Raw genomic sequence first — 16,866 nt, forward strand, 5'->3', positions numbered from 1 at the left:
CCTTTAACAAAAAATGTGAATAATCTCAACAAATATTAAAAACCTGAAATGTCTTAAGAGAAATAAGCACAATTTTAACAATATTCCATCTGTTACTAAATGTTTTGTGTATTTGTCGATCCACTGTGATCTGTAAGGTGTAATGCACATGTGCAAATGATAAACTGAGGCAGAATATTGTTAAAATGGCACTTATTTTTCTTAAGAGATTTTAGGTTCTTCAAGTTATTCACATTTTTAAAGGATATTTTTTACATATAAACATTTTCATAATGTAATTTTACAATTTTCACTTAGAGAAACACATAGAGAAATGTTTGGGTTGACATTATTTATAGGTTATGATATTATTTTACTGGTTTGACCCACTTGAGATCATATTGGGCTGAATGTGGAACCCGAACTAAACTGACTTTGACACCCCTGATATGGAGTATCATCTGTCTGAGTTCTCAGGAACAGCCACAGTGGTCTACCACCATGGACGGGATCTTCCCATAGATGATCTGCTCCTTGCGGTTGAAGTAAAGCATGTTGATGGGCGACATCTTGGTGGGTGTGCAGCAGGGTCCTGCAGTGCCCCGTGGGTTGGCTTTATTCACCAGGTGTGCATGTGGGTACTGCTGTAGGTGCATGAACTCACACTCCCCTGAGCAGTAGTTGGCCCGGTAGCGCTTGGGCGCGATGATCCAGTCCCAGCCGAATTCCTCGAAGTCAACGGTGAGCGGGTAGCGGCAGCACCGCGTCTCTGCAGACTCCTCATCGCAGTTGAGGCCCGAGTCCCGGCGGGATCTTTTAGGGGTGTCGAGGACCTTCACTTCGATGAATGGTTGCTATAACAACCGTTGACAAGACAAGTAAAAAAATGAAACAACCTTTGATTCATTGAGTTAAATGATGACAGTATACGATGGCAGTCTAGAACCGGAGATCATAGATGTAGCTGACCTGTCACTCAGAATTCATCAAAATGGAAACTTATGAGATGAAAAATGAAAACACACAGAAGTTTAAGAGCTGGAGCTCTCAGGTTATCAATCCCCATAGACCAGAGGTGTCAAACTCATTTTAGTTCAGAGCAACTTGATCTAAAGTGGGTCAGACCAGTAAAATAATAACATAATAACCTATAAATAATGACAACTCCAAACTTTTCTGTATGTTTTAGAGTAAAAAAAAAAGGAAAATTACATTATGGAAATATTGCCATGCTCAAAGTATCCTTTTAAAAAATGTGAATAACATGATCAACCTGGAATTTATTCACAACAATTAGTGCAATTTTAACAATATTCTGCCTCAGTTTATTATTTACACATGTGCATTACAACTTTCAGATCACAGTGGATCTATAAATACACAAAAAAATTAGTAACAGACAGAATATTGTTAAAATTACACTTTTCTTAGGAGATTTCAGGTTGTTCATGGTTGTGAAATGCAAAAATTACACCCAAGATACTAACAATAAAGGATGTCAAAATCATTTAAGTTGAGACCAATATGATCTAAAGTAAAAAACTGTCATATAAACAACCTATAAATAATGATAACTCCATTTTATTCCTCTTTCTTTTGGTGTGACAAAGTAAAATTACATTAAAATGTTTACATTTACAAACTATCCATTCACAAAAAATGTGAATAACCTGAACAAATATGAACAACCTGAAATGTCTTAAGAGAAATAAGTGGAATATTTACAGCCTTTTGTTGATGTTTCTCAAATTTTTGTTCCTTTTTGTGCAGGTTTTGTTCTTCATTTGCTCATAATTGCTCATTTTTGTTTTTGTTTTTTTTTGTTACTACGCATTGAGAAAAATAAGTGTAATTTTACCAATATTCTGTCTGTTACTAAATGTTTTGTGTATTTGTAGATCCACTGTGATCTGTAAGTTGTAATGCACATGTGTTAAGGATAAATTAAGGAATAATACTGTTAAAATTGCACTTATTTTTCTTAAGAAATTTCAGGTTGTTTATGTTGTTCACATTTTTTTAAAAGGATAGTTTGTGCATGGAAACATTTTTATAGTTTAATTTTACTTTATTGCACTAAAACAAAGGAAAATTTAGAGATTTCATTATTTATAGGTTATTATAATATTATTTCTGACTGAGATCAAATTGGACTGGCCTAAATGTTTAGTTGATGTTATAGAGGAGACTTTCTTTCATGTACCCGGAGTCTCTATCTATCTATCTATCTATCTATCTATCTATCTATCTATCTATCTATCTATCTATCTATCTATCTATCTATCTATCTATCTATCTATCTATCTATCTGTCTATCTGTCTGTCTGTCTATCTATCTATCTATCTATCTATCTATCTATCTATCTGTCATCCTTTGCCTTCAAGTGAACTCACCAGTCCTTCCTGTCCCGGCTCTGCTGAGGTGACGGCCAGATCTTCTCCTTTGGAATCATAGGCGTTGATTTCGATGCCGTAGTTGGTCTCCGGTTGCCTCATCCACGCCTGCAGCAGTGACTTGATGTCAATGCTCTGCCAGGATCCGGCGCCTGCATCGATGTCCAGCTTCAAGGACCGGACCCGGATGCGGGTGTTGTTCCCTTCCTTCCCTGGTTTGAGGCGAGAGATCTGCAAGAAGACTGTGGTGACGACATCGGCTGGCCGGAGGTGAACCCACAGCTGAGCACTCAGGATGTTTTTGGGCTGGATTTTGGGACTGAGGCTGAACAAACAACAGGAGGACAAGTCGTCCTGGGTGACTGGATTGGCTGGAAGAAAACATTCATTAAATAATGGTAAGTGATCATGTTGGCCTAAAGGCTCTGTCTAATATTTACTGACCTCTGGTGGTAAAGGTGCAGATTACAACCAACTAAACACCCTCCTCTATGGAGGCTGGAAACACGTCAAAGTCCTTTTTATTGAAGGAGATATCAATGAGCCTGTTTACATGCACACCAATACTGTGATCATTGTCAGATTATTTAAGTGATCATATAAACAGTATAATCTGATCTGTTGCATCACATAACAGCAGGAATCTAATTATGACAAATCGGATTAACACACCTGCATTTCTACCAGATACTCTGATGTCTTCCTGCATGCAAACAGGTTAATCCCATTTATTTCTTTTACATCTGAGCATGTGTAACACAACTAAAATTGTACAATTTCTTAATTACATGTAAATGCATAACAGTTATCCAGTTACTCACAGTTATCAGACTTTTATGGTCATGTAAACAGGCTCAATTCTGTTTCACATTCAAACATAAAATTACATATCTTTACATTGGCAATCACTAACTATAAAGCAGAACAAGTGTGTCCACTATCCTTGAATCGTGCAGTTTTATCAGTTACTCGAAACCGACAATTAGTAACAGAGTTTTCAGTAAGAGATTTTTAGATAAATAACATCTTTAGAATTCAGTGGGGCTTAGAATTACACTCATCTACACCAGAGGTGTCAAACACATTTTAGTTCAGGTTCCACATTCAGCCCAATATGATATAAAGTAAAAAATAATAACATAATAACCTATAAATGTCAACTCCAAACTTTTCTGTTTTAGAGTGAAAAAAAGTTAAATTAGATTAAGAAAATATTTAAATCTATAAACTATCCTTTAAAAAATGTGAATAACATGAACAATCTGAAATTTCTTGAGGAAAATAAGTGAAATTTTAACAATATTCTGCGTCTGTTTATCATTCACACATGTGCATTACAACTTACAGATCAGAGTGGATCTACAAATACACAAAACATTTATTAACAGGCAGAATATTGGTAAAATTACACTTATGTTAAATGAAGTAATTCCAGGTTTTTCATGTTATTCACATTTTTAACAGATGGTAAACATTTTCCTTAATATAATTTCACTTTTCTCACTCAAAAACATAGAGAAAAGTTGGAGTTGACATTATTTATGGGTTATTATGTTATTATTTTAATGGTCCGGCCTGTTTGAAATCATACTGACTGAATGCGGAACCTGAAATAAAATAAGTTTGACATCTCTGCTGAAGTCACAAACTAGTAACTTAAAGCACAGATTTTATTTTCTATGCACAGCGTCACTGAATGATAATGCTACATAAATAGAAGACAGAGGTAGAGTATATGCTTTTAGTATCCTTACGGTTGGTAGCCATGGTGATGATGGTCTCCGTGGTGGCGTGGTCCTCATCCTCCACCCGCGGGTCGTACTGGTCCAGCAGCTGCGTCAGCGGAGGCGCTTTGGGCAGCAGCTGGCGGATCATGTCCCGGCTGATGTTGGGCGCCTGTTCGAGCCGCAGGATGCTGAGGATCTGGGACTTGATGCTGTGGAGCCTCATCTGTTTGCTGTGCTCCCGGAAGTCGCACGCAGAGCACTGCTCTCCGCTCTCCGCCAGCAGCCTGGAGGTCTGGTTTATCTCCATGGAAAAGGCCGCAGAGAAGAACAACAACAAACAGAGCATTCTGGAGTGAAGAGCTCAGTGTGGTGACGGTGGACGGTCTGGGTCTGTCCTCCAGTCTCACCACAGGATGATTGGCTGCAAGCACGACTTTTTTAAGACTTAAAGTGGTAGCAATATTTAGGGGTTAACCCTTTAAATCCTGAGACATTAGTTCAATGAAATGAGCTGCTTGGAATTTGTGTCTGTTTCAGTGTGATAAAAACTGCTGTGAGTATGTACTCATGATCCTTCTACTTTCAATATTTGATAGTAATCTTACATTACTGTGTGTTTTAGGGTCAAAACAAGGTGGAATAACAGAAAAAGACAAATTAAAGGAATTGAAGTTTGACAGGTTTTGACTAAATAAGACACTCAGAATGTACATCAATAAGGGATTTCAGATGAACGTGAACTGAACTGGAACACAAGTATTTGAATTTTGGCTCAGTAGTGTTTGTTTTGGAGCTCTTTTTTTTTCTAAATCAGTCCAGCTGCTTTTTCACACTGGTTGAACTTCAAAAAGGTGTTAACTGGAAAAAAATCTTGGTAAAAACACAGTTAACAAAAAAAAAAAAAAAAGAAAGAAAATCACGGCAACACTGCAAACAACTATAAAAACAAATAACAACAAGGAAAACAGTGTACAAAAAAAACCCCCAAACTGTCTATTTTTACCCCCCAACCCCCATGACACAGGGGTTGGGGGGTGCACTGAGCATGCTCAGGTGTCTATGGAAAGCGCAAGGTCTATTCTCTCAGCACGTTTTGAAATTTTTCCTATTGAGCAAACACTTGAATTTTTATGAATATTTTAAATAAATCATACATTTGGAACGCTCACCACAGACACGTCAGGGGTTTAAGGGTTAAAGGGTTACCCCTCCAGAGCCCAGGACGCAGCAGCTAAAACTAACTATAGCTTTAACCCTCGAAAACCCAAAATCATCTACTGATCTAAACTGTTTAACCCTCCATTATTCCGCCCAGAGAGACCTGTCCACTGAAACCACAGAAAGCAACAAAGAAATCTGCACAGTAGCATAGTAATATCAACATTTATTCATACAGTTTGTTCGAGCAACTTTTAGGACAGACAATAGATACTTGGTAACACTGTTGAAAAGTAGCTAAATTTATTATGAGATGTTTTTTTGGGGAAAAAAAGTTGCTAGGGTAGTCTGAAAAGTAGTTAAATCTATCTTGGCATCAATGAAAACAAATGGTTTTCCACTTAAAGTTGTTTTTGTTTTCTTATTTTTCCTTAATTCCATAGAATACTCATCTAAAGTCAACAGTGTCGTGGAAAGTTTTACAACTCAGTCATGGTTCTGTATATTTCAATAAACAACATCATATCAAAAAATAAAAAATAAAAATTAAGCACTGATCAATGGACACAATATTTCCCCTCTCATTAGAAATGGGCTGCAATCTGAATAAACACTGTCTGCGACACCGGAAACACCCACAAACACCCGGAGTATATCTTTAAAATACTTTTACATACTTCCAACAGCAGTAAACCATTTTTAAGCAGGGTTGGAGGCATTGTTTTAGGTCATAGCTCCAGCAGAGGCAGAAGGAAACAGGTTCAGCAGTGTTTATCAGCAGCTCTGAAGGCTGCGCTAACCTTTAATTAACCTTTTTGGGAATTTACAAAAGGGGCGGAGCCACAGAGAGGACAAACCTCTCATTTCTAATATTTCAACTGTGTCCTGCAGCAGCATTCTATCCCTAAATCTGGACCTAAACACACCTGAAGACATCCAGGTAAAATTATTTCATTCATCTTTGTTGCTTTTTTTATTATTTAGCTGGTATTTTGAATATTGGTCTACTTTTATGTAAGTCCAAATAATGGGATGATTAATTACTGATTATTTAAAGTAGTATTAAAGCTTCAGACAGTCTTTGGGTTTAATACATATATTTTTGTTGGTTAGAAAATAACACCTCAGGAAAATGCTGCCAAAATAGGTTTGAGTCACTAATAAAGAAAAATTAAGTCAAAAATCCTGGTACTGATACAGTCTTGGGTCAAAATGTGAAACTGTGAGAAATAATGAGAGAATGAGTTTTACTCTGAAAGAATGTTTGTGTCAGAGCAAAACACTGTCTGCACATTATAATACATTCAGTTTACAGGTTCGTTATACTGGAACATCCATAAATCTATTGGATAAATGGACATAAACCAATATATATGTGTAATTACACTTCATCATATACATATAAAACATCAGATAAGCAGCACTTTGGCCATTTGTTTCCAATTCATCTTCTTCAAGTATATAAGATTTAACACATTTAATCTATGAGACAGATAAATTATATATGTATATATATATATATATATATTTATATATATATATATATATATATATATATATATACACACACACACACACACACACATATATATGTATAAAAATGTAGAGCATTATTGCAGACTGTATTATTGGTTATTGAGTTAATAGAATTGAAATATGATCATTAATCCTAATTCGTAATCAGTGAAAACATGTAAACTGCAGCGCTGTAGTAATGTCAAAATCTTTTTCATCTTTCATCTTTCTTTTTCATTTGTTTTTAAATTTTTTCTTTACATTTTTAAAACATATTTCATCAACTTGAGCCGTAAACAAAAATACCAAATACTCAATAACGGTCATATTTTTAACCCTTTAAATGTCATGTTTGTAAAGTAAACAAACCATATTTTTGATGCAAAAAACACAAAAAATTTATTTTTCAATATATTGCATAAAAATTGGATTCGTTATTTTTAGATTTTTACAGTCTGGCACATGTCACTGATTAACAGCAACATTGGTTAATATGCATTATTATTTTTTGTGTTAGGTCAAATGTTCTCAAATGTGTCAATGCATTTTTTTTGTTTACTCTCTTTGTAGAAGGGTATGACGGTGCATTAGGGCCACATGAGAAAATAAAAACACTTGTTTATTCACTACGGGAATAAAGTCATAATATTTCAAGAATAAAGTCATAATATAGTGAGAATAAAATCACAGTTTTCAAAAAACTCATTATTTAACAAAAATAATGTTATACTTTTATGAGATTAAAGTTGTAATATTTTGAAAATAAATTCAACAGAGTTTCCGGTTACAAGCAGAAACTTTCACTTCTGTTGGAGAGGATTAACCCCAAATGAAAGTAGAACCTGACAAAATCGTCCAGTGGTTTATTCTCTTAGTGAAAAGCCTTTTTATTTTCTTATGTGGCCCTAGGATGCTGGCGTAGTAATTTTCTTTTTTTTTTTTTTTTTTTTCATAAATATGCTGATTTCAGTGACTGGGTAAGAATATTAAAAGTTCTGCAAAAATTAACAACTTTTGACTTCTGACTTAATACAAATTGTGAAAAATAATATGACATTTTATAACAAAGTGCAAAGTGTGCATAATATGCTCACCCGGATACCACAAGGTTAACGTGTGGGACAAAAGCCTCAGAACAAACACCGTCTGGGACATCAGAAACACCAACAAACATCTTGAGCACATCTTTAAAATACCTTTTACATACTTCTAACAGTAGTAAACCATTTTAAGCAGGTTTGGAAGCATTGTTTTGGGTCATAGGTCCAGCAGCAGCAGAAGGAAACAGGTTCAGCAGTGTTTATCAGCTGATTTAAACTCTGTTGGTGTTAATATTGTTATCTTAAATTTGCAGGGTTGAAATGGGATGTACCGAGTCCAGATGCTGGTCTCTGGGCTTCTCCGACGAACAGACGAGGAACCAACCAGTCATCGACCAATCAGATAATGAGACAAAAGCGTTCCTATATGATGTGATGGAGAGGAAGAGTCCGGTGTGTTCAGTCGAGACGCTGAAACTGGAACCAAACAGGGAACACTGGGTCCTTTCAGCCTGTTCTCCAGTGGGTAAACCAGTACAGGATTTTGCTCAGAGATTGTCAGAGGACATCGTTGCTGAAGCTCTGCTGCTCTGCTGGACGGTGGACATGCATTACAATGAACTGCCCTTCATCGACAGTGAGTGTGATTATACAATATGAGTCACATGACCACAGGACAGGACTGAAGTGGACGTGGTGTTGATGACAGACGGCCAAAGCTTGTGGAATCAAACACCAGGGTGGGTCTCCATCCACTGTCACTGATCCAACTCCATGGGTTTTACTAGTGAATCAATGTTGTAGAAGACGACGGTGTTTCCATAGTAACTATGGAGCCTCTGAACGTCCAAATGGGTCATATCTGATGACCATGAAAAGACGACAAACTGCATTTTACACCAATTATTTACACGTATTGATAGGATTAAAGTTTAAGACTCAATACAACCTTAAAAAGAGTCAGATTTATGTGTTGTTTTTTTCAGACAAATTAAGTTTAATAGATTCTCTGTGAACTTAGACTTTAAAAACATACTGAACCTGGACTTCCTCCTGTGTATATTGTCAAAACAATCTTCATACCTTAGTTTTAACCCTTATAGTGATTTTAAATAGATTTAACTTTTTATAAGTGATTTATCACCAATTATTATAATATTATCCTCTGAATCTTGGATTTCTCAGTCAAATTCTGGTATTTTCATGGAGATGTTCAAATGTTATTATATATAACCAGAGAAAACCAAAGAAAAAGTGAGTTTTTCCAGCAAAATCTATCATGAACTGAACACAAAACAAGTGTGTCCATCCACTATCATTGATCCAACTCCATGGGTTTTACTGGTGAATCAATGTTGTAGAAGATGATGGTGTTTCCATGGTAACTATGGAGCCTCTGAACGTCCAAATGGGTCATATCTGATGGCCATGAAAAGATGATAAACTGCATTTTACACCAATTACTTACATGTATTGATAGGACTGAAGTTTAAGACTCAATAGAACCTTAAAAAAAAGTCAGATTTATGTGGGTTTTTTTCAGACTTTAATTAAGTTTAATAGATTCTCTGTGAACTTAGACTTTAAAAACAAACCAAATCTACACATTAAGCCTTAGATAAAACTGTGATACTTCACATAATGTCATACTTCATTATTCTACTTGTATCTGGGAGTAAAAGTTAGAAACTATCATAAAAATACCTGTACTTTCTACTGTGTAAATTGTCAAAACAGGCTTCATACTTTAGTTTTAACCCTGTTGTAGTGATTTCAAAATGGATTTAACCTTTTATAAGTGATTTAATCACAATCTATTATTATATCATCCTCTGAATTTTGGATTTTTCAGTCAAATTATGGTATTTTCATGAAGATGTTCAAATGTTATCATATCAAACCAGAGAAAACTGAAGAAAAAGTGAGTTTTTCCAACAAAATCTATCATTACCTGAACGCAAAACAAGTGTCTCCATCCACTGTCATTGATCCAGCTCCATGGGTTTTACTGGTGAATCAGTGTTGTAGAAGATGACGGTGTTTCCATGGTAACTACAGAGCCTCTGAACGTCCAAATGGGTCATATCTGATGGCCATGAAAATACGACAAACTGCATTTTACATCGATTATTTACATGTATTGATAGGATTAGTGGATCAACAGGTTTAGAAGGTACAGCTGCAGTTTAAGACTGAATACAACCTTAAAAAGAGTCAGATTTATGTTTAGTTTTTTTCAGACTTTTATTAAGTTTAATAGATTCTTTGTGAACTTAGACTTTAAAAACAAACCATATCTCCACATTAAACCTTAGATAAAACTGTGATACTTGACACAATATCATACTTCATTATTCTACTTGTATTTGGGAATAAAAGTTAGAAACTATCATAAAAATACCTGTACTTTCTCCTGTGTATATTGTCAAAACAGGCTTCATACTTTAGTTTTATCCCTGTTGTAGTGATTTTAAAATACATTTAACCTTTTATAAGTGATTTATGACCATTTATTAGAATATAATCCTCTGAATTTTGGATTTTTTAAAAAAAAACTAATATTTTCATGTCAATGTTCATAAAAACTCAGAGTAAATGCAAAGGTTATTAAATCAAAAACAAGCAAAATTCACTATGGAGCCTCTGAACATCCAAATGGGTCATATCGGAGTTCACTGAAAAATGTAAAATGCAGAGTATAATAATAATAATAATAAATGGTGATAAATCCCTTCATAGAGGTTAAATGTAGAGAAAATTTCATTTGAAAATCACCACAAAAGCTCTCAAAGGGTTAAATTTGATAAGTAGAAACATCATTCACCATTGGCTGATAGGTCCCAGATCTTCTCTTTCAAAATACAGTTTTAGATTAGATTCGATTTATTACATTAGATTAGACTTTATTGATCCCACAACGGGGAAATTCAATGGTTGAGGCAGAAACAGAATAAAGTCCAAGAAAAATGTGCAGCTTAAAGATCATGCAAAAGACAAACAATATCAAATAATAATCATAATAAGTAATAAACACTAACTAACTAATGACTACATACATATTTACAGCAGAGTAGAATATGAATATGTCAGACTGTACATTATGTTACATGTGACCTATGGGTACATTTTAGGATATTTAACTGCAGACATCAACGGTACCTCCTGTACAGTTATACTTTGATTTCAAGTGTTTAGACAAAAAAACAAAAATTAAATAAAAACATGATGAGGTCTGCTGAAACACACAAACAGGGCTATGGACAGTGTTTGATCAAACGGTGACAGGTGATGATTTTCTCTCTGTGTCGCTGAGAAAATTAAACCTGTGTGACACCTGTTCAACCTGACGACCTTGTCCTTTGAGTTTTTTATGGACATGAAAACATGTCAACGCCATCTGGGCGTTTTTTAAGACACACTCAGTGGTGTGAAGAGCTGCCCCAATTAAAATTAAAACATTTGTGTCCTGCAGTTTACATCAACACTTACTATTTTTAACTATACGTGTTCACTCTCTGGACAAATCTGCCTGTATGACAGTTAAAATCAGTTAAAATCAGAGTTAAAATACACACTCACCTGGTGTTTATGCCAGAACCAGTATACACATTCTATATATCCATGTAACCGGAAGAACATCAGCTAACTACAAAAAAACAAAAACAACAAGAGAAGTTCAATCAAAAAAGAAAAATTGTTCATTTTTGTTCATTTTCGTTGTCATTTTGTTCAATTTTGCTCATTTTCTTGATTCTTAAGTGAAGTTTCTCAGTGAATTCATTCATTTACCTCCTCTTAATGTTTATTTTTGTTCAGTTTCTTGTTCATTTCTATCTTTTTTTTTTTTTTTTTTAAATTTGCCACTATTGTCAATTTGTGTTAATATGATCAGCAATTTGGTACACTGTTATTTATTGTATTGATTATCTTATTCATTTCTTATAGATTTTTTTCAGTTTTTGTTAAATTTCTCAATGATTTTGTTCAAAATCTTTATTATCTCTACATTTTGTTTAAGCAAACCCTTTAATGTTCAAATCTGTAAACCAGTCTAACAGTCTAAGACCTGCTTATGTCATGAATAAACAACTGAACAATGAGACAAACTCTGCAGCACTAAAATAAATAAATAAATAAACAAATAAATAAATAACTCTGCAGCTAAAAATTAACAGATTCAACAGTACAAAGATTATTTCTATTGATAAAACTCACTGAATGGCAAAAAGAACAAAAATAAAGGTTATAATATTATGAAGAGATGATGATGAATGTTGTCTTAAATGAAATTGGTTTAAATGGTTTAAATGAATAATGCTTCTGTTAGCAGCGAATCCATTGTTTGGTGTTACATTGAAATGCTTCCCACTGGAAACAAATGGACCAGGGTTTTCCAATAAACCATCAGAACATTGTGGGAAAAAAAAAAAAAATTACTACCCCCTTGAGTCATTTGGGGCAAAAATGTCCACTTCCCCCCAAAAAAAAGGCCTTTAAAAACTTCACAGATTCATCACTTTTTCTGTTTTTTTTCTCTGTATAAATGTCTTAAACAACTTCGGCGCTGCTCAAAACTACAAAACACTCAATCATTTTAAGGATTTTAACCCTTTAAATGCCATTTCGATTACTTGTCTCTGTCTTTATTCATGGAAAATACAGAAAAATTAGCTATGTGGCTGAGGAAGGAGTTATTTTTTTGGGATATGTCAAATATTAGCCATAATACTGACTTTAGTATATTAATAGTTTTTGTGTAGAATCAGATTTAATATTTAATATTATCATGAGTCATTGAGGACAAAAATGTCCACTTCCAAAAACTGCTTTAAAAAATAGAATAGATTAATTTTTTCATGCGTTTTTCACTTAAATATTTTAATAAACTTGAGGCCCAATGAAAACTAAATAACACTGTATAAATATCAGCATTTTAAAATACTTAGAATGATTGGTAGTTTTGAGCACAGCTGAAGTTGTTTCAGAGATTTATGCATAAAATAAGTAGAAAAATATTAGTCTGTAAGGATTCTATAGCAGTTTTTTTTTTTTTTTTTTTTTTTAGTGAATATTTTTGTCCTGAAGCACTCAAAGATAGAATATATTATACCGACGTCTGAGGATGTTAAGAGGAGACTAAATAAACTCTGTGAGGGTTTTTCTTTTTCTTTTTTTTTTAACTTTTCATCTGTCTTATCCTGCTCTTTGCATAATTGATTTTCAGTTTTAAGACAGAGAACGTAAAATTGGCCTGAGTTCAAAGAGACACTAGGGTGAATATAGTGTTAACAGTGGAGGTAGACTGCCCCCTGCTGGATTCAGTCCACACTGCAGGTGTAAAACCACAGCAAAGATGAGCACAATTCAAACACTTTAAATTCTTTATCGACAGGTGTTTGTTGTTGTTGTTTGTTTTGATTTTGAGAACTTTGTTGATTCTTTTGTTAATTTTTTTTGACGGTTTTACCTACTATTTTTTAGCTTTGTCATTATGATTTTTTTTTTTTTTTTTTTTTTTTTTTTTTTTTTTTTTTTTTTACATTTTCTTGTGCATTTTCCATCTTATGTTGAAATGTTTTTTTCTTGCTTATTTTTAAACATTTTTGATTACTTTTTCCATTTTTATTTCATCCTTGGTGATTTTGTTCAGTTTTATGATTATTTTATTCAATTTTTTCATTTTCTTGATTGTTTTGTTAATTTTCTCAGTGATTTTATTAATTTTCTTCCTTGTTATGTTTATGTTTGTTTGGTTTCTTCATTTCCTATCTTGAATTTTTTTTTTTTTTTTTTTTTCTTTTCTTAGTTTGCCTTTGCTCATTTCTGTTAATATGGTCAGCATTTATTGATTATTTTATCAATTTTTAATTTATTTTTTGTAATTTGTTCTTATTTTCTCAATAATTTTGTTACAATTCTTTATTATCTCTATGTTTTGGTTAAACATGCACCTATATATTCAAATCTGTAAACCAGTCTAACAGTCTGGGACCAACGTATGTCATGAATAATTTAATAAACAACAGATTAATGAAACTGCAACGCTAAGCTAACAGAGCTAAGCTAACACTAAGCAGATCCAACAGTACAAGGATTATTTCTGCGGATAAAATTCACTAAACTCACTGAAAGGTCACATTAAGAAGAGATGATGATAAAGGTTGTCTTACCTTTGCTGTTTTCTCATCATAACTTGGTTTAAATAAGTGAAGTTTCTGCTATGGGCTAAGCCATTGTTTTGTGTCACATTGAAATGATTCCCACTGGAAACAAATGGACCAGGGTTCAATTTAAATATATGAATGGACATGTGCCAGAGATGTTTAATGTATCACTAACATAAATTGAATTAAATTCATGAATTGACACAAATTGGAATTGAGTCACTGACATATGTCAGTCTGCAAAAAACAAACAAACAAACAAACAAACAAACTAACTAACTAACTAACAAAAAACTATGAAGTATGTTGAAAAAAGTATTTTTGGCATAAAAAAATACACTTAATGGGTTAAAGAACATGACAGTTATTGAGTAATTGGTATTTTTGTGTATGGCTCAGGTTGATGAAATGTAAAAAACAGTTAAAAAGTTTAAAAACTGCATGTGAAAAAAAACAAAAAAACAAAAACTGTTTGAGAATCATTTTGACATTATTATGGCGCTGTGCAGATTATGTGCTTTTGTTAGTTAGAAGGACCTGGGAAGGGAAGGTGTTGTTTGACTATTTCCAAATCTGTGCTAACATGTAAATATCTTGTCAAATGTTTAGTCTTTGTTTTGTTATTCTGTCTTTTTGTTTGTCTTAGTGTTGTTTCTCAAAAGCCGAAGTAGTTACACAGTCTGAGAATTATAAGTCCTATATGTTCATTGCATTGGTTATATATGTTAAATATATAAATACATTGTTTATACAAATACAATATTCCTAAACTGTTCAACTGCCATAAACCAAAAGACCTTAATATTTAGCGAGGAGTTAAAATCTTCATCTCTAATCCTAAACATACAGGTGTTAATGCTCTGCACACGAACATGTCTCTTTGTTAAAGTCATGTTGTCATTGCAGTAACACAGCGTGTGATGTTCAAATACCTCAGCTGTCAATCATAATCCCTGTAAATCAGTCATATAAGGGGTTGTGGAGTCAGTTAAGGTGACGTCTAGACATTGTCAACATTCTTACCTGCACAAACATTTTTGTCACTTACAGTATCATGATATATAATAGTGTAATTAACAGTAAAACTCTGCATTTTGTTAAAGCTCAGGTGTTTATATAACAAATACACACTCCACCTTTGACGGTAAATGACACTGCGACAACTCCACCCTTACAAGTTGGCAGCAGCTGCAGCTCCAACCAGTAACACATCAAAGTATTTTCATCACATACGACTAAAAAACACAAACAAGTCACCTGTAAACCATCAGACCTGTGCAATCATTACCCCATAAAGGCCCAGAGCTCCTTTTGTGACAGTTCCAATGCATGTTCCTCTGTATTTAATCTTTCTTAAGTGATTTATCTCCATTTATTACAATGTCAATCTCTGTATTTTGCATTTTTAAGTGTAAGTCATGTATTTTCCTAATGTACTGATCATGCAGATTTTTATTAAAGCTCAAAAACAGAAAAAAAAAATGAAGAAAATGTCACTTATTCCAGAAAATATATCATTAACTGAACAGAAAAACAAGCATCTACAAGCACTGTCATTCATCAAACTACATGGGTTTAACTGGTGAATTAATGTTGTAGAAGACTGCTCATTTTATTTATCATTTTATTAGTTTTTGTTCATTTTGTTGCCAATTTTCTATTTTTTTTCTTCAATTTTGTTCAGTTTGCAGCTTATATTGTTCATGTTGCTTACTACTTTGTTGATTTTTGTTCATTTTATTGATTATTTTGTTCTTTTTTTTAACTTTGTTTTAGTATTTTTTAAACTTTTTTCATATTATTTATTATTCTCAAATTTTTTGTCTGTTTCTTTTTGATTTCTTTTTTATTTAATATATAAAACTAGCATCTGCTTATTTCCATGTATTGATAGGATTAGTGAATCAACAGGTATTAAACATTTCACATCAGTAGACAGTTTTTGTTGCTGGCAGTTATTTGGGTCTTTATGGGTTAATAATTGAAGGATCATTTTTCCTGTAACTGACTTTTAGATTGGAGTTTAGTGCTGAACATTTTGTGTCGCTTTCATTGAAGTTGAACCAGTTTGACTGGATGCATTAAAATGTCACACCCAATGCACCGACTAAATACTTTGTCAGTGCATAGAAGATAGAATAGAATTAGGAGGATTTGATGTTGTATCAGTGATTTGTCCTTTAAGTTACTGAGTTCGTTAAATGATCAAATTGATTTGGTGATTTTATTATTGAGTAGATGTAAAGTTCACACACAGATTCACCAAATATTTCACAAAAATAAATGCACATCTACAAGGCTATTGACGATATCTGTCTTTATTAAAACTTAAAGTTAAATTTATCATTAATATGAGAACTTTGCTTTTATTTTTCAAGAAATTAAAAAAAACAAGATATGAGAACAGATATGTTCTTATTAGTGGATCAACAGGTATTAAACAGTTTAGATCAGTAGATGCTTTTGGTCGATGGTGGATGTTTGGGTCTTTATGGGTTAATAACGTCTGAACGTCTAATTCTATCAATACATGTAAATAATTGGTGTAAAATACAGTTATTAATTTTTTCATGGTCATCAGATTTGACCCATTCGGATGTTCAGAGGCTCCGTAGTTACCGTGGAAACACCGTCATCTTTTACAACATTGATTCACCAGTAAAACCCATGGAGTTGGATCAGTGACAGTGGATGGACACACTGGGTTTATGTTCAGTTAACGAGAGATTTTACTGAAAAAGTCACTTTTTCTTCAGTTTTCTCTCTTTTTAATATAATAACCTCTGAAATTACTCTGAGCTTTTATGAACATCTACATGATCAGTGAATTAAATACAGGAAAATACCTGATCAATAAAAAAAACAACAACAGAGGATTATGTCATAATA

The 16,866-nt window shown here is 33.4% G+C and overlaps 1 protein-coding gene across 2 annotated transcripts; it reads right to left on the reverse strand.

The window, feature by feature from the left end:
- Positions 1 to 355: 355 nt before the first annotated feature.
- LOC115432567 (growth/differentiation factor 8-like) lies at positions 356 to 16,734 on the reverse strand. 2 transcript variants are annotated; one of them, XM_030153487.1, is made up of 4 exons: positions 16,723 to 16,734; positions 4,128 to 4,673; positions 2,374 to 2,744; positions 356 to 833 (listed from the first exon to the last, which is right to left on the reverse strand). In XM_030153487.1, the coding sequence occupies exons 2-4, from the start codon at positions 4,444 to 4,446 to the stop codon at positions 453 to 455; spliced, it is 1,071 nt and encodes a 356-aa protein (XP_030009347.1). In that variant the 5' UTR covers positions 4,447 to 4,673; positions 16,723 to 16,734; the 3' UTR covers positions 356 to 452. The 2 variants fall into 2 exon arrangements, with proteins under 2 accessions (XP_030009347.1, XP_030009341.1); XM_030153481.1 differs by lacking the exon at positions 16,723 to 16,734 and having other exon boundaries at positions 4,128 to 4,799.
- Between the last annotated feature and the right edge of the window lie 132 nt (positions 16,735 to 16,866).

Source organism: Sphaeramia orbicularis, chromosome 2 (genome assembly GCF_902148855.1).
Source record: "Sphaeramia orbicularis chromosome 2, fSphaOr1.1, whole genome shotgun sequence".
Classification (NCBI taxonomy): Eukaryota; Metazoa; Chordata; class Actinopteri; order Kurtiformes; family Apogonidae; genus Sphaeramia; species Sphaeramia orbicularis.

Coding starts and splice junctions, on each gene's coding strand:
- LOC115432567 (XM_030153487.1), bottom strand. CDS start 4,446: ATGCTCTGTTTGTTGTTGTTCTTCTCTGCGGCCTTTTCCATGGAGATA. Junction 2,745..4,127: donor CATCACCATGGCTACCAACC/GTAAGGATACTA, acceptor GTTTTCTTCCAG/CCAATCCAGTCACCCAGGAC. Junction 834..2,373: donor AGCCGGGACAGGAAGGACTG/GTGAGTTCACTT, acceptor CGGTTGTTATAG/CAACCATTCATCGAAGTGAA.